Source organism: Rhipicephalus microplus, chromosome 2, assembly GCF_043290135.1.
Source record: "Rhipicephalus microplus isolate Deutch F79 chromosome 2, USDA_Rmic, whole genome shotgun sequence".
Taxonomy (NCBI): domain Eukaryota; kingdom Metazoa; phylum Arthropoda; class Arachnida; order Ixodida; family Ixodidae; genus Rhipicephalus; species Rhipicephalus microplus.
The window spans coordinates 37,845,794-37,870,904 of record NC_134701.1 but is presented as its reverse complement, the minus strand read 5'-3'; the positions used below and the strand labels follow the sequence as shown (position 1 = coordinate 37,870,904).

General features: G+C 46.0%; 1 protein-coding gene and 1 pseudogene across 5 annotated transcripts in view; one reads left to right on the top strand and one right to left on the bottom strand.

Moving 5' to 3' along the window:
* The window catches only part of msk (importin-7 msk), a 340,833-nt gene that overhangs the window by 30,665 nt on the left and 285,057 nt on the right, over positions 1–25,111 (top strand). For all 5 annotated transcript variants that reach the window (XM_075886387.1, XM_075886384.1, XM_075886385.1 and 2 more), the window contains exons 3-4: positions 8,347–8,593; positions 12,044–12,138. In XM_075886387.1, the coding sequence (XP_075742502.1) occupies positions 8,347–8,593; positions 12,044–12,138 (342 nt within the window). The remainder of the gene's footprint in view (positions 1–8,346; positions 8,594–12,043; positions 12,139–25,111) is intronic.
* LOC142783956 (uncharacterized) lies at positions 91–1,298 on the bottom strand (annotated as a pseudogene).

Genomic DNA, 25,111 nt, shown 5'->3' with positions numbered 1-25,111 from the left:
GTCTGCTTGTGTACCACTCCGGTGATCGCGACGAATTTCAGAACATGAGTTTGTAGTACTAAGGTGTTGTTAATATAACGTGGAACTGAATTAGCACTCGTTATTCTGAAAAGTTTGGTATTCAGAAGTGCGTAATTCAGAATTCCACCTGCTTTGGACAGGTGGTGGCGGTACTTCAGCGCACCGTGAACTCCGCACTCTTCCAGATGTGATCTGTAGAAAGCTTTTTTTCTACTCGACAGACGGAAGGCCTTCTTCATACAAGCGACAAACTTGTCCACCAAGGGAAAAGATGCCTGCAGAGTGCTGCCAACAATGTTCACTGTATGGGCTATACATGTAATGTTCCAAGCACCCTCACAAAGTAGATTTATGCACTCCTTAAAAAACTTCACCATGTAAGTGGCGTTATCGCTAACAAAACCCGATACATCCTCAATTTCAACTCAATACCTCGTCAGTGTTCTTGCACGATTGCATCCAATGACGGGTGAGTTCACTTCATCCACAAATTTCACTTTCACGAGTACAGGTTGTAGCGCAGCACTCGCCGTTCTGGCTGACTGAACGAACAACACGTTCACAACCGATTTTGATCGGTCGTCAGTGGTTTCATCTGTAATTGCAGGAACTGTGGTGCCTTGAAACACAGCTTTCAAGTTCGCCATGTGCTTCTCGAACAATTCTGAGAAAGTCGTCGGCGGAGCATATGAGATCCAGGCACCAGTCCGCTGTTCCAAACGTGTGTCTGCAAAAACGTTCTCAGTTTCGGACTGTCCACCTTCTCAAGGGGAATGTTTGAGGATATCAGTGCATGCAAGAACTTGAGCACAACGTCGTTCCTCGCTTCACCAGCCGTGATTGTGGATTCTAGCTTTTGCAGTCGACTTTGCTTTCTCGGCCTTCCTGAACTCCCGGCCCCATCTTCCGATGGTTCTTCGCAGTTTTTTCGCTTAGAGGAGTCTCTTGTTCTGACATTCTTGCGATGACGATTGCTCTCGATGTGCTCGTCAATAGTTGACTTGCGGCAATGCTCAACTGCTCTTGCGCAAGCCCGGCAAAAAAGCGCACCTCCATTTTCGTAAAACTTGGCGAGCTTGTATTCTCGAGCGCGTTCCCTTGCAGTCTATTGACTTAAATGTGACCCTGGAGGTGTCATGTCTATTTGCGCATCGATCTTGAAATAAAGCTAGAGTGGCTAAAAACACTAAAGGGAACGAGAACAAGTCACACCAGAGAAGATACACGTGCAGTCGCAAAAGCGAGTACGTTGGATGGATAGGGGGCTACGGTCACGGCTACCGTTAGGCCTTATCAGTGGCAGCTTCAATTTTTCCAACTACTAAAAGACGATAAAGTAATATGAATCGTTTTTCTACCAACTAATAAAGTATACGAGCGCATTAATTCGCCGACATCTAACGCAAGCTTTTTTCTTAAAAAGAAAGAGTGCAAAGCGATAGCCTCCACACTCCATCCAGTACGAAACCGGAACTGCCTTCGCGACAGCGCGTTGCGAGCATGGTTGCGAGTTCGTCGCACAGCCCCATTTCGTGCTAGACTAGTCTGCGTCATATCTGTTCCCAAAGAAGTGCAAGTGGTGACTCGCCCATTCTATAATCAAAGCTCAAACCAAAAGCAAGTTATTTTACACACTACAGTGGCGTCGTTTCTTTATTGCACGCTCGAAAACCTGTTAGCTGGCATTACACACCAACTAACGACTTTTCACATTCCAGCCAAGAAAAAAAAATGTAATTCCATAATTTTTCCCGGAATCGACTTGTTTTTCATATTTCCGCAGAAAAATGTAAATTCTATGATTTTTCACGGAATAGCCGAAAGCTAGGGCCTTACATATTTTAGATCGCTGGATGAAAGATTTATTTTTTTATGAAAAAAAAAAGTAGACTATAAATAGAACGACAGCAGCTTCAGGAATGATGCTACATTGACACGGGATTCCTCGCGAAGTTTGATCTCATCATTTTGGATAGTAATGCAATCCTTTACAGTCACCTTCATTTTGTCGTAATGTATAGAGTAGAAGAAATCTTGAGTGTCAATGCTGAAGGCATGGCTATGGCATGGATTACTTTCTGAAAAAAGCTTTGCCAATTTCATTGTACTTTTTAGGCAATAAGGATCATCCACAGTGAGGCCTTTCAAGTTTTTTTGAAAATAACTGTACACCACACATTTCCTGGTAGCCCTCTCCGAAACAATAGCCCTAAACGGTAAAGCAGGATTGATTGAAAAAAACAGCTCCTACTTGAGTTTTTTCGCCCTTTTGACCTGAGATGCCAGATCATGTAAATTCATATCATTTAAGAGAACTAGCACTGTTTTTATGACATTCTTGCTTTCTTCCATAACGTACAAAATTCTTTTTCATGGCTGTAGTACCCTTTCCATAAAACGCCTCTCTATCCAGAATTACAAAAAAAAGCCTTCTTTATCTGCCACAGCTAGGCGCAACACATTTTCAACCATAAATATACAGACGGGTTTGAGTTTATCTCAATTTTTAAGAACATTTTTAGTTGTTGCAAGAACGTCCACACACTCAGCAACGCTTTGTTGTCACCTGGCGTTTCCCTGGAAATGGTCCTGGCAGCGGCGAGCTTCTCTGCGCACTTGGGCACTGGTTCGATGTAATGTTTTGGGCCAGAAGCTGTGTGTAGGTTTGGGGAACCTGAGTGTTGCTCATGTTCACAACCTGTCCTTCCTTTCCCGGCGTCTTTTTTCTTTTCCGCAAATGAGGCATCTCCACTCGCCACAGTCCCTCTGCAGTTGAGTCACTGGTCTTGCACCACTCTCTGTATGATCGATGCCAATTTTGCCCTTTTTTTTCAGATGCACGCTATTCTGAGACGGTCTTTGAAGCAACAAACCTGCCACAATAACTCAGACTTGATGATGCGTCATACCCTCCTCATATGTCCCACAGTAGGCCGCATCCATCCAAAGATGCCTTGTAAGATCTGGCGGGCATTCTCCCTCATGAATGTACCATGAAGCAACCCTTGCTTTACACACCGTGACAGCAATTACTGAAGCCAGCGAGGCTTGGTCAGATAAAACGTTAGGTTGTGGAGTGCCCTGGGTACTAGAAAAACAAAATGTCAACGCCATACCTTGAACCTACGTTTCTTAGCCCATGCGCTAATTTTCGTACATAGGTTCAAGGTATGGCATTGACGTTTTCCGGTAGGTCGCATTTGCCCAATGGTTAATAATACGCTGAAGGACAAACAAGCCAAAGGAAAATGAGCTGTTAATCACAAGAACAAGTACATCGCATGCGTGAGAAAAGCTGTGCATTTTACTCGATTATCGTGTGGTAGGGAGTACGTAGGACAAACGAAATGATGTGTGAATGTTTGTTTAAAGGACCTTCATCTTCATCTACCGGAACATTGCAGGTTATGCGGTTGTGGTCCATTTTTGAGAAAACCACCGTCATCTTCAAGCATCCTAACCAACTAACAAGAGAAATTGCTAAGGCCTCTCATATAAAGATTAGGGGTAGCATGTGCATAAGTGAACCATCCGTCACACTACATGAAAAAAAATTTAGTTATTTAAGCCACTCTTGATTATCGCCATAAGTGTGACAGCGCTGCCTCGGTGCACCTCTTGTTCTGCGCATGTTGTGATGTGAGCTGCCAGTACCTACATATATATGTTTCACGTTTTTTCCGATAAAGAACAATTGTGAGTCAACGCTGTCTTTTCTTTTCTCTTTTGCTCCTTCCCTGTCATGTATTTTTAGTGTTGCGCTGTAAAAAAGTTCATGATGGAGCCAGAACTGTCACGCTCTCTTTAATTCGTTTTCCACCGACGCACGGGTCCCCCTTAAACACGATTGTCAGGGGGAGCCTTAAGAACAGTGCTGTCTCATCAGCATTGAGAACGTTGCATGGCTCGTATGTAGAAAGGCACACAGATAGTCCAGACCAGCAGTCCTACACAACCCTTTCGTCAATGGCACCTCTTTCACAGCACACGTTGCGGAACACCAGTCCTTGTTGCTTCTTGAAGCGGTCGAACCAGCCTTCAGACGCATTGAAGGAATCGAATGTTCATTGTCACTGCAAACTTCTCTGCTTGTGCGCAGATAAGGGGGCCACACAAGGGCAAACGCGCATCTCGCGAAATGGAAATCTATCGTAACAGCGCTTCTTCTAGCTTAGGATTGTGCTGCCGTTCGAAGCCTCTTCTTTTGCCGCCAAACATGTCCCCGTCATACGCTTGCATAATCTGCTCTTCGTTCTTCACGAAACTGCTCAGCGTGCTTTTTTTCACCCTGAACTTTCCCATGACTTCTTTTCGAGATGCGCCCGCCTGCAACGCCTTCAATATTTTCACCTTCGCAGCCAAATATTTTCTTCGTACTTTGCCCTCTTCGCTGCGGGAGTTGAGACGGTAGGAGCTGCAGAAGACGCAGGGGGAGCCATCCCGGCGTCGCTTGCGCAGTGGTCACGCGTGTGCGCACAACCAAGACAACACACACACAAAAAATGCATGGTGATAAAAACTAAATAAATATTCCCAAACTTTTCAAAAAAGGTAACTGTAAGGCATCAAATCGCACTGATAACGTACAAAGATAAATAATTTAAATCACAATAGAGGTGAACAATTCAACTCAACCGTCATGCAAACGTGTTGGACGCGAAAGAAGAAAGGAAAAGCAAAGTGGGTTGCCCATTGCTGACCACAGTAGCAATGCACTGCCTTTCATTTCGGTTGTTTAAACCACCATGTTTCTTTTTGGGGGGGCGCCTCCAATATGCATAGCTAATTCCTACTCATGGACGAAGTTTTGAATCTCTGAGGTCGCAATTAGGTGCACCGTCGATTTGTCTGGCAGAATCCGTTGCTGCTTCCCTGTCGTGACTCGACCGCGGTCGGGTGTTCGAATTAGCTGAAGCAGGGCCGAATTCGTCCAAATTTAATGAAAGTTTTCAGTCGTAGAACAATGCACATTTTGGATGGGAGTAGATGCCGCGGCCAAATGAACCGAAATTCCAAATTTACGGGGGTTGAATTAATGACATTTTACTGTATCTCAAGTGTTAAGTGATCTTTACAGTGCTGGCAGTACATACTTAGTAGGCTCGCAATAATTCAAACTCTGATAATTTATACTTTCGATTGATCTAACAAAATTCAATTTTTTGGTTGGGCTGTATACTTTCAATATATTTAAAACCATTTTAATTCAAACTCATCATTTGATTAATTCAAACATTTTGCAGTCTCATACCAAAAAATACTTACTGCTTTCCTACTTCTATTTAATAATTTGTGTGCTTATATAATCCTAACAGTGTAGAAATTACAAATAAGCACCTGAGGCATTAAAGGAAAAAGGCTTTTCTAGTGAACAAATGTTTTAAATGAAGCACACGCATGATAAACCATGATGCTTCTCAACTGGTATAGAGAGGTTTGTGCTGAAGGCACCTGTAGCAAAGAAGCAGTTGGCAATTCACGATTTCTTTAAAAGGTCTGATCAGCAGTAAATGGCCAATAAACGTGTGGACCTTGCACCTCTGCTTCTTGTTCATTGAGTGCAGTTCGCTTTAAAAATTTTTTAATGTGATAACATCAATGCCTAATGAAGTGTGGTGTCATTTAGCCCAGATTCATATATCTGAGAACTTCTGATAATTCAAACTTGGTAATTCAAACAAATTTAGAGGTTCCTTCGAGTTCAAATTAGCGAGAATCAACCTATTTTTCATGTTCTATACAGTAAAAGCTCGTTAATTCAAACCACAAAGGTAAGTTGCCTCAGTTTCAATTAACGAAAGTTCAAACTAACGAAAGTGAAGAACAACAATGGTACATTGCGACTCAGTAGGGCATAACAATTTATTTTTTTAAAAAGTCTATGATATCGGTCTGCCTTCTTTACTTGAAGGCAACAGCCAGCACTTTTTGCTCTATTGAGCGAATTTGGCGGAAGGCCTATTCTCCACCTTCTTCAAAACTTAAGAAGAGATGGGTGGCATTCAATCTGGCCATGACTCCTTCTCATTATCGTGACTGGGAGCGACAGGTTCTGCACTTCTGACCTGACATATTATGTTGTCATCTGTGAGTGCACCACACACCACTGCACTAGAGCTCACATCGATGTAGTACGCCAAGCAGACATCCCAAAAACGTCCGCCATGGGGGCGGTGACGCAGTGATCGAGCATGTGTGGCTCGACAGCTTGCAGGGGTTCGGTACTGAAGCCACAGTGGCGATAGACATTTGCTATCGTAAGTGCTGTCACTTGCTCTCAAGCATGCACAAGCATGTGTAGTGCACTTAAGAGCATCACTTGGCAGTTAAATAATTTGTTCCAACATTTGACGCCGATAAAATCATTTCAAGTTTTATACCCTGGTTAGTAGGCTACAGTACCCCTGTCGTGTTTGCTGGAAGGAAGGCCAGCCCAATGGCATTCATCTCAACATTGACTTTAGGAGCCGAACAGTTGTCCACAAGCAGAAGTTTGCGGCCACAGCGTTCAAAATTCTTGTCATGCTTCCCTCACCGCGCAAACAAATCCCCCGTCATCCAGTCCTTTTTGTTGGCTACGTAGGCTAATGGGAAGGACCGAATGTTCTTCAAGCTACGAGGGCTTTTCGATTTGCCTATCATGAACATCTGCAACTTCTCGGTTCCAGTCATGTTTGCAGCAATCATCAGAGTTATCCGTTCTTTACTTTTTTCCCCCTCCCGTGCACTTATCGCCTTTATACGTGATACTTTTGGCAGACAACAATTTGAAAAATGAGGCAGTTTCATCTGCATTAAATACGTCCTGCGGAGAATACTGTTCCATGTAGCCTTGAAGCACATCGGAGCGCCAACCTTCACAAGTTTTCATGTTGACGGCGTTCATTTCGAAAACGGTGCAACCACCCATTTGAAGCAGCTAAGTCGTCGTAGTTCAGCTGCAGGGCGAAGTCCGCTGCCTTTGCCAGTATGACTAGGGCACTCAGTGGTATGTCCTGCAAACGCACTTCTTTTATCCCAAATGAGAAGCGCTTTCTCGTGGTGAGGATACTTTGCGGGTCGCAACCTCCTTCTTTTGCTCGCAACTTCCGTCTCTAAGGCGTCTCCTCTTAGAGTCCTCTTATTTTTTACATACGTACATAGCGTCGTTTTCGGTATCCCATGCTTTTTCGCGATATCTTGCTTAGGCAAGAGTCCGGCGTCCACTTCCTGCAGGATATCAGCTTTTTCTTAAGGTGTTTTGGCACGGTATTTGCCGCGGGCACACGCCATCAAGTCAGAGCAGCAGAATCGCGACATACGGGAAGCTACTACTGGCGCTACTGCAACAAACCTGGAAGGCTTTTTGTGGAATAGCAGCTGTGCAGGCTTTGAGAACTGCAGGATCATTTGGGGCCTTGAAGATGTGCCGCCTATCGCAAGTGTTTTCCTCGGAAGCCTAGCCGCTTTGACTATCTGGCGCGCTGCAGGTCGGAATGTTGACTAGGTTAAACTGCTGATTCACTCAAGCCTGTTTGATCGTCGTTTCACATGTGAAACACAATTTGCAATGACGGAAACTTAACCTTCAAGATCCGTCTGCTGTGGTCTGAGCAAGCGAAAACTGCACACCTCGGTTTCAGTGGTGGCGAACAATGTGGGCGGAGGCCGTCGTGTGATAGCTAGCGCGCTGAATTTCCAGGCAGCGTGGACCACTTGAGACACACCCCCCGAAACAGTGGCATGTGCGTGACCACAATCATGTTAGATAAATCGCTGGGTGTGTCCTGTCACCAAACTAGATAAGGCTTCTGGCCAGTACGCACGAAACAAGCAGCAAAATGCTCCTCCCCAATATATCTGTTCTTGGCCTTTTTACAGCCATGATATCATTATCACATTGTTACTCATGGTTCATCAACATTCCAACATAAATTGATATGGCGCTCTCTGGCCAGCCTTGGCCATTGCGCCACAAAAACATTACATCATCTCATTATCTTAGTTTTTCTTTTTCTGTAAGCCTTCTTGTAGGCAATTGTGAATAATTATTGGTTGCAATTTGGCGACATTGAAGTCCCAGCTCGAAACTGACGTACTTGTAAATGTTCAAAACACCAAAAATTTGTTCTAATAGGCTTAGGACATCCAATTTCGGTTGCACAGAACACAGTTCTCATTCTAAGTTATTGTTGTATGCTGATTTCCTTTGTAAGTCTCTCTGTTGAGAAAAAAAACTTGCTTCTCAAAAGGAAAATAAAATATTTGGTGCACTAGAAACTGCTCAATATACTAGAAAAATTGTATGTATATTTGAAATGAATTTAGAAAGGTGTTTTCGGGCAGGTACAAGAAACCTGAGGAGCGGGAGCCCCTGCATGAGGCGATGCAGCTACTGCTGCCCCTGCTGCAGCAGCGGCTGGCACAGCTGCTGGCCGACCAGTCAGAAGCCTCCGTGCTCCTGCAGAAGCAGATCCTGAAGATCTACTTTGCGCTTGTGCAGTACCACTTTCCCTTGGGGCTCATCTCACGTGAAGTGTGCACCCAGTGGATGGAGCTGCTGCGAGTCATCCTCGATCGACCAGTGCCCGATGTGAGCAGTTCTTTGTTTCCCTTGTGGTTGCCCGAAAAAGAAGCTCATATCTCCATGCTGTCGTCCATTCGATTTGAATAAGTGTTGAATAGGTTTTGGACAGAACATGGTTTATTATTGAAGTGAAATGCCTTGTAAAAAAAATAGATACATGATACCGTTAGTGATTTAGTGAACTCACAACTTCATTTGCTCACATTTTTAATGAACTTGCTGCTTAGATCCTGCTGAACAAAATGTCATTGGTTTCTAGAGATGTCAGAGTGTGCAGGGAGTGTGTAATTTTATAGTTCTAGCTTTCCTAGTGTGAAAGTTCCGAAGCTTTAAAGTTCTCATTTCAGTCCGTGATGAAAAGCACTTGGCTTACTTCAGAGAGAGAGAAAAAAAAAAAGGACTCATCAAATGACATAACCCAAAAATAACATTTCTGGAAAGGCAGTTGCTTTGGCATTCATTGCTGCCAAAAACCAGCTTCCCCCTCTAATAATCCCTGCTGTTGTACAGTTTAAGTGCAATGAAAGCAAGTCTCATCGCAAAGTCATGTTTGCTAAGCTGTCTGTGCGGTATTCAGCCTACCTATTTAGTTGTATCCAAGAAGGGTTTAATATATTTTTTTTTATTTCCTAAGAACTGGGCAACAGTCTGAGAAATCAGGTTGTCAAAACAACAACAAAGAAAAACAGGCAGGATTTGTGCTTTCTTATATTGTTCATGTGGTCGAATAGCCACGCCCCAATAACCACTGCCATCGACTGGAACAATCTTGCCCCAGACATTGTCTTTCACATCAGCCATGCTCATTTCAAGAACTCTATTAAGTCACACTTTGTAAATGCTAACTTGTTTGTTTCCCCCACTTTTCATGTAAAACCCTCTGATGTGTAAAGGGTCCCTGAAGTATTATTAATAAATAAATAAATAAATAAATAAGTTGCAAAAGCTTGCCAGTGTTGAAAAAATGAACCGGAACAGAGCAACTAGAACGCGCGACTCCAGAAGGGAAGAAGAGAAAGCTGAGGACACAGAGCTCGCGAGGGACGGCAAAACAGATAGTTCGTCGTGACCGTAGAATAAAGTCGCGGTTTATCTTAAGGTATGGGAGCCAGTCGTTTCCTAACATTTGGTGCCGTGGAACCCGGGACTGCCCCTTGAGAAACACTTACACGTCACGGCCATGGCGAACTCGGACCAGCTGCGGAGGAAGCGAGGTGCACTCAGGGCTGGCGTCACGCGAGCCCTAATGGATCTTCTGCAGCAAACGGATCCTGACCTCTCGGAAGATCACGTACACCTTGACTATCTCAAGGACAAGGAGCCTACAGTCTCGAGACTAGCAGCGCAGTTCTTTAGCGAACAGGTGAAGATGATGTTGACCGCGAAATCGAAACGGTGCAGGATTATAGCGACAAGATCAGCTACGCCATCGCGTGCGTGAAGTACTGTTTGCAAAATCGTGAGCAAGCTACCACGACGCATGATGAAGGTTCCGAATCAGGATCGAGCAATGCAGACCTCCTGAGATCCGTCGATCCTCCGGACCGTGCGAGAGAGCCACGTCACAGATTCATTGTACTGCCCAGGCTACAGATACCTACCTTCGACGGCAACCTGCGCGACTGGCAGGCCTGGGATCATTACGACGCCACGATCCACCAAAACCCCGACCTACCATGCATCGAAAAATTCAAGTATTTGCTTACGTACTGCAGTGCTAAACGGTCAATCGAAGGAATCCGGTTAGCCGAGCAGAATTATGACATCGCTTTTAAAACACTCATGGATCGGTTCGGACGTCGAGATCTCCTCATCAATGAGCACGTGGATCATCTTTTCGCGTTGACTCCTGTGAAGAGCTCATCAGAAGTTTCTAAACTTCGCACACTTCACGACAATGTGCTGTTCTGGGTGAGCGCTTTAGAAGGCTTCGGGGTGTGCCCGGATCAATACATTGTGGTACTGAATCGGGTCATGATGCGCTGCTTGCCAGACAATCTGGCTATCATGTGCAGTAAACGCTCGTTAACTCTGATCTCACGGGACCGGAGAAAATGCCCGAGTTACCCGAATTCAGAATTATCGAACGTACCGTGAAAACAAAAGGAAAACGTACACGGCACAGACAAACCTTCATTTCTTAAAAAAGTGAGTTATTTTTGCCTGCCTCGCCGTCGGAATTTCTGACAGAACGATCTTATGTTAATCCCATCAGGTGGTGGTGCGCACGTTCACTGTCGCGAGAACAAACGCAGAGCTCCTCGAGGACAGCGAGGGCTACGGCGGCCTCCTGCACAGTGCGGCGACGTTGCGTCGGCTCATCACGTCTTTCAATATTATAACCTTTCTTTCAAGATCATTTGCTGGCTGCTGTGGCCGCTTAACTCCTGTGACGGTCGCCATAAAGCGCGACGGCGCCGACAACGCGCACAAACACAGCTGCAACACGCGAAGTCACAACACAAAGAACGAAGACACAAAGTAGTACGCCAGTAGGCGTTGCATAGGCGTAGCGAGCAGATGATAGGAGACACTGGATGCGCCGGTGGCCCAAGCGCTTCCGCCGGGTGGTGACTAGCGCCACCTAGCCACTTCCCCCTCATTCACTATCATCATCGTCATATTCTACTACAGTTCGCTCGGTTTCGGTTTCTCCAAAACTCCGGTTCTACCGTCGGTTATGGCAACCGGTGCTTGAGCCTCCAAGCCACCGAGATCGCCCGGCTCTGGAGTCCCGATAGCCCCCTCCGGAGTTGTCCGAGATAACCGGTGCGCGGCTAAATCCCTCCGAATTAATGAGCATTTGACCTCATTGAAATATACACAGTTTTGCCGGGACGGCGCTGCGAGTCCGAGTTAACCGAATTTTTTAGTTAACGAGGTCCGGATAAACTAGCTTTTACTATAACGACAAAGTATGAAAGAGGATGACCGCGCCAATAGCGGGACGGAGACTTCCGGACACAGTCTTCACCGAGCAAAGGACCTGTTCACATTTCGTCGCATCCAAGTAGAAGTGCGGGAATATAAGGCTAAAATACGCATATCTCTTACATCGAACTATTTCGCCATCTCCTTCAATATCGATATATACAGAATCGACTGTATTTGGCTAGCATGTTCTCGGAAGCCTTGACTACCTATCGGCAGAGTTTTCTGACCATGCTCGAAAATTTTTTGCAGGGCCTCTTCAAGGGAATAGGTGCCCGAAGACTGGTCTTTCAATAACTATTTCGGCATGGCAATGTTGCTGGAGCAATGCATAAATTGCAACACTGGTCCAACCAATACGAAAGTTGTGCAATGGAGGATTGCGTGCGAGTTGGGGTCAGGCGATGAACAACTTATTGCAGAGCGATTATATAATTTACTAATACTGCTATGACATAAATGGGAAGTTTCAGCCTTACTATGAGAAGTAGAAGGAACTGGGCCAATTGTGATTCTGCAATGCAGGTGGCCAACCAGGTGGATGAAGATGAACGGCCTGAGCTACCCTGGTGGAAATGCAAAAAGTGGGCCTTCCACATCGTCACACGCATATTTGAGAGGTCAGTGCCCTGTCATCTGCTGGGGCGGCTATCAAGTGCAGAGGCACAAGAGAAACAAGTACTTTTTAAGCTATGAAATTACAAATAAGTTCTGCTGAGGTGGAGCTGTGCATGTTTCATTACTTGCATATTTTCTAATTTTACTGCATATTCGCTTTGTACGTTTATCAGCTACGTGTCCTCTTTTTCCTCAGCAGTTCTGTGAAAAGTATATCAAAATGATTTTGCTATATTTTGTTATACTCAATGCTGTAGTGCAGCAATAATCGCTCGTTGCATCTGTAATTCGGGGTATAGAACATTTTCACGGAGAGGAGGAGCGTAGCCTCTAACTGGTGCATTTCTTTGGTTCTCCCTCTCTCCCTCATGTATACGACCGCCCCGCCAATGCTATTGGTGTGAGGGGATTACTCGTGTTTTGAGTGGTGTGATGTGTGAGAGCTCAGTGTATTGCATGGTGCACTTCGCAAGCAGTGATGTTCCGTGCAGGGAATTTTCTCTTTTTCAGGGAATTTTCGCCTGTCATTTTGAGCCAAAGGGAGAAAAGGAATCTTCGTGATATTGCAGGGAATTTCAGGATTGGTTGAAATCTTCTATGACGACGAATAATTAGTGGTCATACTGACTTCATCTACTGTAATCGGTTCTGATGCATGCACCACGCAAGCATGGCTCTTGAGATTTGCTTCTGATACTTACCCGGAGCGATCTCTAGTTCACTAGTCATGTTAGACTTGAAGCCAACTATGTGCAGTCTGCTAAGAATATATGAATTGGCTATGCTTGCGTTGGGCAGTAGTGGAGGGGCTAGTCGTGATTTCAAGAATTCCCAGTACGTGAAACACGTGTAATTCTAGTATGTGTGTGCTTGGAGGGGGGGGGGGGAAATCAGTACTGTTGTGCAAGAAAAATATGACGGGAGTTTCGTGAACGTTTGCAAGGAAAAATCCTCAAAATATGGAATTTTCATGAATATAACTGTCCCCAAGTGCATCATGCTTCTAAATGACTCCACGTTGTACGCTTTCTTCTACAACAAATAGTTTATTATAGGCAGTGTACTTGTGGCCATCACACCAGTTATGTTTCTGCTTGGATAATGGCACACTTTATCATCTGCATCGAATAGAAGGAAAGTCAAGGCTGCTGGGTAATATAGTAAGCACGTTGCCAAGAATTCTCATGTAACATCAACATCCCTCATTCCTATCCCATACAACCATTCTTATCTCATGCAACAGCACATGAGTAACAGTGCCTGCAACCAGCGAAGTCAGGTTATTATGTGTGCAGTTTTGAGATACCTTATTTACTCACATGATGTAACACAATAATTTTCCTGCACTGCTGTACAGGGGGCAGAGCCTTGTCAAGCTGCACAAGTTCAGCTTTTTTCACTGGTCTCCTATTTTCACATTTTCAGTGCACTGTATTTGGGCAGTGCCAAAATAAAATTCGTATTGATTGATTGATTGAAACACAACCCTATACATTCATCCGCTGCAGCCCCGCGAACTGACGCATGGCACCTCTGTGCCCAATGATCTTTTCTGTTTATTATGCTGACCCCTCCTTGCTTCGCTCCTCCCCGCCGCTCTCTCAGTGCACGGCACATCCACTGTCTTTTCTAATTATCCATGTGCCACAGCGAGATTCAAGAGCACTGTGAATGTACAGACATCGCAACTCACAAGCGCACAGCTAGGGAAGGTTATGAAACTGCCTGTCTCAACCAGTGGCCTCTCCCTGCAAATACAGAGGTGAAAGTGTTGCACCAATAGACCGGTCTCACCGCGAGTTACACTACACCATGGTTGTTACATTGCATGCCGGTAATTGGAGTACTCAGTACGTTCAGCTATACGGCGAGCCGAATCGAGCTGTAGCAGCCGTACAGTCGATGTCCGATTTCTCGGACCCTCAAGGGACCGCGAAAACGTCCGGAAAATCGGGCAGTCTGGACAAACTAACGCACGTGAAAACCCACCTTTTTGTAGGTATTTTTCACTGACGGAGAGGGTAACGGCCGGAGTACAAGATTTCTTTTGCAATTCAGCCAATGCTTCATTTAAGTGGCTCTGAAAAGAGCCGTTTATATATATATATAAAAAAAATTTTCGACGTGGCCGGTGCTACCTCATAGATCAGAGCACTTGGCGCAAAGAAGTCGCCTATTTTCTTTTGCACAGCGTTCCGCTTGCCCGCAATCATGTCTGCCTCAATTTCACTCAACGTCATGTTGCCGCTGTACTCCGATGACAGTGTCGTCAGTGCTCCTGTCAACTTCGAGCATGTTGGCTGTGTAGCAGATGGCTCTTCGTTCTCAGTGTCGGAGTTGTCAGAATCTTCCCTAACTTGACGAATGATTTCATCATCCATCAAGTCCGCACATAGCTTGAGGTCTTCGTCATATATAAAAAAAATTTTCGACGTGGCCGGTGCTACCTCATAGATCAGAGCACTTGGGCGCAAAGAAGTCGCCTATTTTCTTTTGCACAGCGTTCCGCTTGCCCGCGATCATGTCTGCCTCAATTTCACTCAACATCATGTTGCCGCTGTACTCCGATGACAGTGTCATCAGTGCTCCTGTCAACTTCGAGCATGTTGGCTGTGTAGCAGATGGCTCTTCGTTCTCAGTGTCGGAGTTGTCAGAATCTTCCCTAACTTGACGAATGATTTCATCATCCATCAAGTCCGCACATAGCTTGAGGTCTTCGTCATATATAAAAAAAATTTTCGACGTGGCCGGTGCTACCTCATAGATCAGAGCACTTGGGCGCAAAGAAGTCGCGTACTTTCTTTTGCACAGCGTTCCGCTTGCCCGCGATCATGTCTGCCTCAATTTCACTCAACGTCATGTTGCCGCTGTACTCCGATGACAGTGTCATCAGTGCTCCTGTCAACTTCGAGCATGTTGGCTGTGTATAGCAGATGGCTCTTCGTTCTCAGTGTCGGAGTTGTCAGAATCTTCCCTAACTTGACGAATGATTTCGTCATCCATCAAGTCCGCACATAGCTTGAGGTCTTCGTCAGTGTCGGCGAAGCCCTCAAAGGTTATCCCGGCTGGAATCAACAAGCCAGCAGCGCGCAGATCATCGAAGGCAACATTCGTGGATGGCAGTTCGTCACAAATGCTGTCCACTTGGAGTGAGATGGCCGTCTCGGCGTCGAGTGTGAAGGCCGCGTAGTAAAAACAGTTCCGCAGAGTCTCTTGCATAACCGCCTTCCACGATTCCACTAGCATGCCGACGGCAGACTTGAGGTCAACAGCGTAGCTTTTCCCGTTGTCGGAGCAGAACACCATGTGGCTGAGCACGCAGGATTTTTAATGTGGCTTCAAGTGCCAAATCACGCCTTGGTCTATTGGCTGCAGGATCGCTGTGGTGTTCGGCGGCAGAAATTCAATCTGTGCAGCCTTTAGGTTCTTGATGTGGTCATGTACAGCACAGTTATCCACAAACAGCAGAACTCTTCGATTTCGCTGCTCGAACCTTCTGTCCAGCTTGCGTACGTGCGCTTCGAATAACTGCTGCGTTACCACACCTTCTTGTTAGCTTCACAGAGAACAGGCAGAGTCACTGCCCCCTTGCAACATCTTGGATGCTTCAACTTGCCTAGTAACGAAAGCTTTTCGCTGCCTGACATGTTGCTGCCAACGAAGACAGTGAGCCACTTCTTGCTGGGCTTGCTGCCATGGCAGAAGTTACCAGCAAATGCAAGCGTTTTCTCTGGCAGCAGCTTGTAGAACAGCCCAGTTTCCTCGCAGTTGAAAATATCATTAGGTTGAAACTGCTAAAGCAACTGCAGGTTTCTATCTCGATATTTGGCGACAACGGAATCGTCGACAGCGCCGCTTTCCCCGCACGCACATCTTCTTGAACTTCAAGTCATTGCGCCTCTTGAAATTGCGAAGCCATCCATCCCTGAACTTGAAGTCTTTCACACCCATCTGAAGCGCGAAAACCTCCGCCTTCTGCTTCAGGATGTCGCCTGACACAGGGATTTTCTTAGCGATCATGGCACTGAGCCCCACAACAAGCGCTTCCTCGAGCTTCAGGTAAACACCCTGGCTCGCAATCTTCTTTCCAATCCGGGTTAATTTGGCAGCCACTTCCAAGATCTTCACCTTGTTTTTGATGAAGTCCGAAACAGTTTGCTTCGAAATTCCGAACTCCCTCCTCATCTCTGCCTGCGACCGACCGTGTTAGACCTGTTCAATTATAGCGGCTTTGTGTGTTTCTAAGGTGTGGACAAAGACAAAGGAGCAGTCGGTGCCATCGCTGTAAATGGCGAATCCACTCGAAGAAAAGCGCAGCACGAAACAGCTAAGAACTCGGTGGATGTTGAAGGTCAGGAAACGTGATCACTCAAGATAGTGCGCAGCAGCGAATGATCAACCGCAGACATGACCGCAGAGCTGACAAAACAACACGTGAATGAACTCAGTGAGGTTTGGCTTGGCTAAGCCACTAAGCTACGGCTGACAGCGGATTGACCCGTCTGGTTTCGAGGTTACGGCAACCGCGGTGCGGCGGTTGGCGACGGTGCTGCTGGCCATACCTGCGATGCGGTTATGGTGGGTTCGAGGCGGCATCAGTGGTGACTTTGGGTCGACGGTTAACAGTAAAAAGTCCGGTAAATCGGATGCCGAAGGCTATAAGGGTCCAGAATTTCAGACATTTTAATACATTTACTCTATAAGGAACTTGACGGTGCCACAGGTGAGTCCAAGTAATGGGGCATGTCCAAAATTTCGGGTGTCCGGGAAATCGGACATCGACTGTATTTGCATGAATCGTAATGGTTGGGTTCATTTGCTGTATGCAGGGATGCTAGAGGAGCAGCCTGGAGCAAGGGGACTTTGATATTTCGTGTGTTTTCAAGGGATATCAAACTCGACAGTCAACGAAGTCGGACGACACAGTGGCAAATACGCGCTCTTGCAACATGTAGTTGAAAGTGTTTGCGATTTCGGTGTGTATAACATAACGTACGGTAGTTTGGCAGTGCTTCAAATACATAATAGTGCAAGTGCATTATGACAAGCTTTGTGCACGACCAACGGGCTGATCAGCAACAGCAAAACTTATTGCTACGTGTACTCGATCCCTTGCCGGGGCAATCACCACCAGCGGTGGCAAATTGGATTTAACGTGTTTTTGGGGAAACACAGAGATCACCTGAACAGACCTCTCACCGAAAGAGATGACCACTGTGAAGTGTATTGCTTGAAAGAGACCTGTGATACAAAGTTTTTGCCATGCAGTGAATGGCAAAAACTTTGCTGTGCGAGCATTGCAGCCAGCGACCCTGATAGAAGGGCCCCCATTTCTTTCAAAGTATGATATCATGATTGCAATGTAAAGCGGCAACACGGGTAGCAAAGCTTAGCTTCTTACAGGAGCATGGGTGCTCTGCAATTTGGAGGTGGTAGGCTTTGTGAAGATAGCGGCGTCTAGTTGTCAATAGGCTGAGGTAGCTGCAGAGTGGACTACTATCCTCATCCGCTGCAGTGTGTGTATCATCATAGCCTCTTACTGATTGATCCATCCCTTGTGCTGTAGGAAATATATTGCCTTTCACAAGATTTCTGTGACGGTAAACTTCTGAAATACCTTATTTACTCAATTCTGCCGCGCCCTCGATTGTAACGTGCACCCGGTTTACATGACGAAAAAAAAAGTAAAACATCGATTGTAAGGTGCACCTATTTTTCGTGATGGAAGAGAAGAGAAAAGAAGTGACTCAACCTTCGCACATTGAGAACAAGTATTTGGGTTTTAATGCACTGAAGTTTCGAAAGATAAAACAGTGAAACAGCCGGCCCTGCATCTACAACGGTGACCACTACAGCGCCGTTACGAGTCGCGTAATAGTTCTGTCCTCGTCGCCTTCGGACAGCTCCTTATCGCTGTCAACAGCCCAAAGCATCTCATCCTCGGTACCGTTCATGGCATTCGAGATGCCACATTTCTTGAATTTCTTGGTGACCATGGCTGATGGTATTGCACACCACGCGTCTTTCACCCATGCAGCGAAGTCTTGCAGAGAGGCGCGCTTCATCCTGTTGCTTGGCATGAAATCGTGTCGTTCATTGTTGAGCCAGTCAGTATAGAGAGCGCCCGAATCTTGTCCTTCACCGGCTTTTTCAGGCAGACATCTAGCGGTTGAATCATACCTGGCGGAATGACGCCAGGTATAATCACAAGGTTCGTATTGCACGCAGCGTGCTTGTCCTTGATTCGCTGGTTGAGGTGGCACCTGAGCGCATCGAGCACGAGAATCGCTCGCAGGCCCAAACCGGCGCCAGGCCGCTTCCGCCAGACGGGATGGATCCAATCGGCAACCAGGTCCGTTGTCATCTAACCTTTCTCGTCCCGCACGATGACACCTCTTGGGAAAACGTCTTTTTTTCGGGAGCGTCTTCCATTTAAATATCAGGTACGAGGGAAGCTTGTGCCCACCTTACGTACAACAGAGCATTGCCGTCACTCTATCTTTCTCGTGGCCGGATTTCAGCATGCACGCTTGCTTCGCCCCCTTCTTCTCGACGGTGTGGTGCCAGGCATGTCGAAGTAAACAGGCGTCTGCTCAGCATTCTCGATTTGTCCAAGCAGGTGGTCATTGTTGTGCCGCAAATTTAGGACGAACGTCAGAAAACTGTGAAGCTTCTCTTCGTACTCCTCCGGAAACTTCTGTTATATGCTCGTTCGCCTTTGGAGGGAAAAGCCTTTCCTCTTCATAAAGTTTGTTAGCCAGCACCTGCTTGCTTTGAACTCGCTCCGCGTTAGCCCTTTTTCTAAGGCTAACTGCATAGCCCGCACTTGGAGCAGATCTGTCGTCACAAGCCGCTGTGCCGCTCGCTGCTCGAGCAGCTCGGTAAGCAGCTCTTCAATTGGTGGAAACCGGCCCTCCGGTGGTGCACGTAAGAGGGGACGTGGCAAGTAAAACTAATTTTTTTATTAATGTACTGTTTGTAATGAAATTTGTTGTGTGTATGTGGATGATTGTGAGGATTCCAAATATGAAAACCGTTTTCAAATACCTCTTGTACTTTTTGAGTTACAAGCATAATTATACAAATTAATGCTCTTCACAATTAAAGAGATAATTATTGCTAAATGAAATTATTTTTTCATATTGTTATGTTCCCAAAGCATCAACTTGTGCAAAGAAGCTATTAGTTGATTTTTCTAGTTCTTGTAACCATAAATAAAATTTCCAAAACATGGATGTTGTTTTGCGCACGCACATGTTGTTTTGCGCAGTAATTATAAAATGTGTTCTAAAAATTTTAAATGAAGAGTAAGAAAAGAGAAAAAGCTTTATTGCACTGCTAAAGGCCTCCTGAGCCTAGTGCAAAAAACGGAACGACTCTATCAGTCTTTGTTAGAAAATGACAGACGTTCTAGCGAAGGCACATAGGCGAAAATCAAGAGTTGAGGAAACTGACTTTGAAAGTTCACTCTTGTTTGGACGTTCACAACATGCCTAAAACACTCAGAATCCTCCTGGGCAGTAATCCTGAGATGCTGTGGCCTTGGCCTCTGTAGACCGCAACCCAGTTTCGCGCTTCTTTATCGTGGAACAATGCGCCTTTTGAGCCCTCTTTACCCTTTTGGCATCCTTTTCGGCTGCTTGCCGCAAAAAGCAGTCTCCTGGATTGAAGCCCAGTTGAGCAGTGATCTCTTGCAGCGCACTCTTGCAGCCACCATTGAAACGGCAGACTGCATCTGCAACTGCACTTTCCACACTCCGAAGGGAGGCGAACTGGCTCTTGGACTGGAGTGACCAAATGATGCTGTTCATACTCTCCACAGCGTTCTGGGTTTTCCCTGCGCACACCTTTCAAGGAGCTCTTTGTTCGAGAGGCGCTTGTAGATTGGCAGCAGTGCCACTCGCACGTGAGGGGGCAGTTTATGTTTGTGAGGCGGCAGCGGCTCTTCCTTGGCCAATGCCTGATTGTGCGGGCACCAGGAGTCGGTCCCACTTGGGCACAAGTCGTGGTGTAGATCCTGGTCTGTGGATGTTACATTTATTTATTTATTTATTTATTTGCAATACCCTCGGGACCAAACGGCATTACAGAGGGGAGTGGTTGCGAAAGAAAAGAAAAAAAATTTTTACAAATGCAGCGGCGAGTCTTACATGGAGCAGAAGATCTAAATTATACAGGTTAGCTAACAGGCTTTATAGCAAACAAAAACGCGGGAATGATGAGAATTACATCAAGACAGAAAAAATGACAAGAAAATAAATACTGTACAGGAACAACACAGCAGCGGGTAATACAATACTTTGTTGGCTGTAATTACACATAACTAGCTAAGACACTTTTGAAATGAAGGTGATTTACAATGGTTGCCGCTGATGCGGGAAGCCGGTTCCAGTCCTCAGAGGTGCGAGGTATGAAAGACTGAGAAAAGGCGCGAGTCCTGCAAGAAGGCAACCCGACCTTATGGAAATGATCCAGCCGGGGTGAGATATATTTAGGAGGCGAGATAAGACCGTCCTGCAGCGATGTGTGATGAAACAGCTTGTGAAACAAGTGGAGACGAAACATTTTATGACGGGATGAAAGTGAAGGTAAGTTGAGGCTAGATTCCATGGCTGTTATGCTAGCTGTCCTGTTGTAATTAGAAAGTATAAAACGAATTGAGTTATTCTGTACCATTTCAAGAGAGTGTATTAGGTTGGCATGACTAGGATCCCATACTGCAGCGGAATATTCAAGTTTAGGTCGTATTAGTGTAGTGTAAAGAAGAAGTTTCAAGAAAGAAGGGGCCGTTGAAAAGTTGCGGTGGAGGTAACCTAACATTCGGTTAGCATTTTTAATGACGTATTTACAGTGAACAGTCCAGGTCAGATCAGTTGTTATATGCACCCCAAGGTATTTATAGTTTGTCACGGATCGAAGAGGGGTGTTATCAAGGTAATAGTTTGGAAGTTGATGGTTCGCTCTCGAAACATGTAAAAATTATCATTTCTTATTGTTTAATTCCATGAGCCATGTTTTACACCAAAGAGAAATGGAGTTAAGATCATGTACAAGAGAGGTAATATCGCCATCACAAGTTATCTCTCGGAAGATTACGCAGTCATCCGCAAATAAATGAATATTGGAGGTAATGCAGGACGGTAAATCATTAATGTATATAAGAGCAGTGGGCCTAGTACGGAGCCTTGTGGTACGCCGGAATGAACGGCACTTGGTTCAGAGCTTACATTATTAACTGAAACAAATTGAGAACGATTTTTTAGAAAACATTCGAGCCATGTTAGAAGCCTGGGATCTATATTAAGTTCATTTAATTTGTGCAACAGCAAGTTGTGACAGACTTTATCAAAAGCTTTGGAGAAATCTATGAATATGCAGTCGGCAGAGCTAGTTTGGTCGAGAATAATGTTTAATTTGTGTGTAAAGGCTACAAGCTGGGCTTCGCACGAGAATGTTTTTCTAAAGCCATGTTGGCGACGCGAAAAAAACGAGTTAGACTCAAGGAAGGTTGCAAGGTTAGAGTACAAAATGTGCTCCAGTATTTTGCATGGAATGCTAGTAAGTGAGATGGGTCTATAGTTTAATGGGGAATGCTTGTCACCGGACTTGGGAAATGGCACAATTTTGCGAATCTTCCATTCGATAGGTAATACGCCTTCGTGAAGAGACTGTTGAAAAATTTTAGTAAGAATAATGGATGAGTAGGCACAGGTACCTTTAAGGAACTTGGTGGTAATCAGGTCGCAGCCCGGGGCGGATGAAAGTTTGAGGGACTTAATTATGTTTTCTACACCAACATAATCTATCATAATTGGGAACATGATTGGGTAGTTATAGCATATCTTAGGTGGCAGAGGAACATTAATAGTGCGACAGAAATTGCCTGTGAAAGAGATGTTGAGAGATGAAGCGCACTGCTCAGGGGCTACAGCGTCTCCAGAGCCATTGATAAGGGTTATCGTTTGTTCACTACTTGGGTTTATGACGCGCCAAAACTTTTTAGGATCGTTGGATAGCATGGATGGAAGAGTGGTATTGATAAATGTGTCTTTAGCAGATTGGATGACTCTGATGTACTCAGCAGACGCTAACTTGTAGGCATTCCATCGGGCAGCGTTGTTAGAACGCTTTGCTAATCTGTATAGACGCTTCTTTTTGTTGGATAGCCGTTTAATGTGGTTATTAAACCAGGGGGCGTGTAAGTTTGTAGTGATAGAGCGGACGGGGATGTATTTGTTGGTGAGTTCATCTATCTTGCGTATAAACAGATTCCAATTAGTTTGGACAGTGCGTTCATCGAAACCCTCCAAAAAAGTGTCAAGAAAATTGCACAGGTCATTGTTAAGACCTTCAAAATTTGCTTTATTATAGTCGCGAATTATTTTGGTGCTCTTAAGCGGCTTCGGACGCGGGAGCTTAATGTTGAACTACAATAAAGAATGATCACTTAGGCCCGGTGCGTAGGTAATGTTCGAAACAACGTCAGGACTGGTTGTTAGTACGAGGTCAAGGGTATTGGCGGTTGAAAATGTTCTTGTCGATTCATGAACTACTTGAGAGAAAGAAAATACAGAGCATAGGTCGACGAATTCTTTGGCTAATGTTGATAGTGGAAGTACGGTAGGTGGCTCGGTAGCCCACATGGTAATAAGTGGCCATGATGGCCCTCTCCATGCCAGGAACATCGTTGGGGTGGCTCTTAATGGCCCAGCCATAATAATTCGTTAACTTCTTTATCAGGCCCTGCGTCAGCCGGCCTTTGCCACCCATGCTCGGTCCTCGGCCTTTGGATTTGTGCTCATCAAGAAGGTTGCGCAAGGAAGTGCCCATTTTTTTTTTTTCACATGGTTCACACACTCCTGTTTTTTGATCACCATGTAGCCATACACCTTGTCTTGCGTGAGGGCAAGGTACGTACGGCTGTCACCGTCGCAGAGCACATTGATCTATCGAAGCTTGTACTTGGTAAATGATCTTTCAAACATGATCCTAGCTGCTTCTACTTCCATTTGGCCTGCATTAGCATCGGTGTTCTTTTGGCACTGTGGCTTGTGTTTCTCAAGCCCCTCCTCATAGTTGTCGTCACCAGGCTTGGGGCCAACAGCACAGCCTTGGCAATAGTTGGACAGGACACAGTGGTCCAAGACCAAGCCTGTGTACAGCTCGATTACACAGCCCACGCCAATATGACTTCTGTGCCCCCTCGTCATCCACGTGCCGTCGTAAATGACGTCAACGTTGCCTAGCACTCCTCCTGGGTCCTTGTAAATGTCATGCACCTTCTGTGCACTTTCTGCTTCAATGCGGGTGGCAGCTGATGTGGTGGCAGGGTGGCTGTACTTCCTTTGCAGTCTCTGGTAGGACTTGTGGTGCAGTGCTCGATGCGAAATGTCCATCGCAGAAAAAATGTCATTTATGGCAGATTGTTTTCTGCCAACTGACTGCACAGCCCTCAAAGCCCGCACGTTTACCTCAAAGGGGTTCGTTTTTTGTTGCCCGGAGCACCTCAGGGACGACCACGCACTGTTCACTATGCCACAATTGTCACAAAAAAGTTCCATCCTCGCCGCGAGTCCAAGGCAGTGCGTAGTCTCGAGGCGTATCGACCTTTCGTCGCACTTGTTGCACTTTGCTGACGAAAGAAGACCGTCAGCATCTACTTATTTACAATGAAGAATGTGCAGTCCTTACTGCCGTCATTTTCGTCGCAGCCTTCGTTCAGAAGCTCGAGCTTCCGCTTTGAAGTGGACTTCGATGCTACGGCATCCAAAACATCCCGCCTTGTCTGCGCCCGCTGCACGATTTCTTCACTACTCGGATTCTAGGCCGAAACTCGCGATAGAATGTTCGACGCGCGAACGCCCGGAGTTGCAACGGCTGCCGACGCGGTGCCACCCCAATCGGGTTCGCGAGAGCGTTCATCACGGTCGACGGCATCCGGCGGTCCGACATACGACGATGTGGCACCTTTCACACTCTCGGCCTCACAACAATCAGCGAAGGGTCTGAGTAAAGGCTCCGTGACGCTTGAAGAGCATGCTTCGTCCGGAACTGCGACTGGGACGGCAGCCGCAGTCGTCTGCCCTTTGTTCCAAGCTTTCCGACGCTTGCCGTACTTGTGGACGCTCCGGAACTTTTTTTTGCGGCAACATAGCACCGCAGTATGAGCAAGCACTCAGAAGAGACCACCGATGTAAACAAAGCTTGGTAAAAAAAGCACGCGAACTATCACAAAAACAGCAAACTGGCAAAAAACGAAGCGCACGCCGGATGATTTTCGGCGCGGCGGCCGCAGATGCGCTCGCGCTTCCAAGGTTGCCAAGGTGCGCGGCGCAGCTTTGACCAGTAAGAGGTCGCGCCTGCTACCACGTGACCCGCGCAGCCAATTGCCGTTCTTCGTTTTCGTTTTTTTACTTGCTCCTCGCGCTTTTATTTTCACTCGGCAAAATACGAGACCGCGACCATCGGGAAGCCGGCTTTCTCCTCTTTCCAAAGCTGCCAAAATGGCGGCTCACGGTCAACAACTTGGCGCGTTTGCGTGGCGTGAACAACACCGTTTCAGGGGCTTTTTTTTCGCACTTTTCGGCGACTAGCCTCGGCAAAAACACTATTTGTGGGATTTGTAGCGCACATTTCGCTGTAATATTTTAGAACAAGGAAGTTGAAGGTCTGAAGATTACGAAAAAAAATAAATCAGAAAATCGCATATTTTGACTAAAATCGGCACTTTACTTTTGCCGCGCCCCCCCTTAAGCCTTTACGTAAAGCTTTGCTGTCGACAATCTGCTTTTGTTTCCGCCTGGCCCGCACGCACCTTTCGGGAGCTCTGAACAACTTCAATGCGGCCGGATTTCCGTCCGTTTCTGCACACGCGATGACTAAAAGCGGCATTGTGGTGCACTCGTCGAGTCTTTGGAGTCTGCCCTTCCATGCCATTGATGTGAATGCACTACAAGATGACGAACTCCTCAGCCC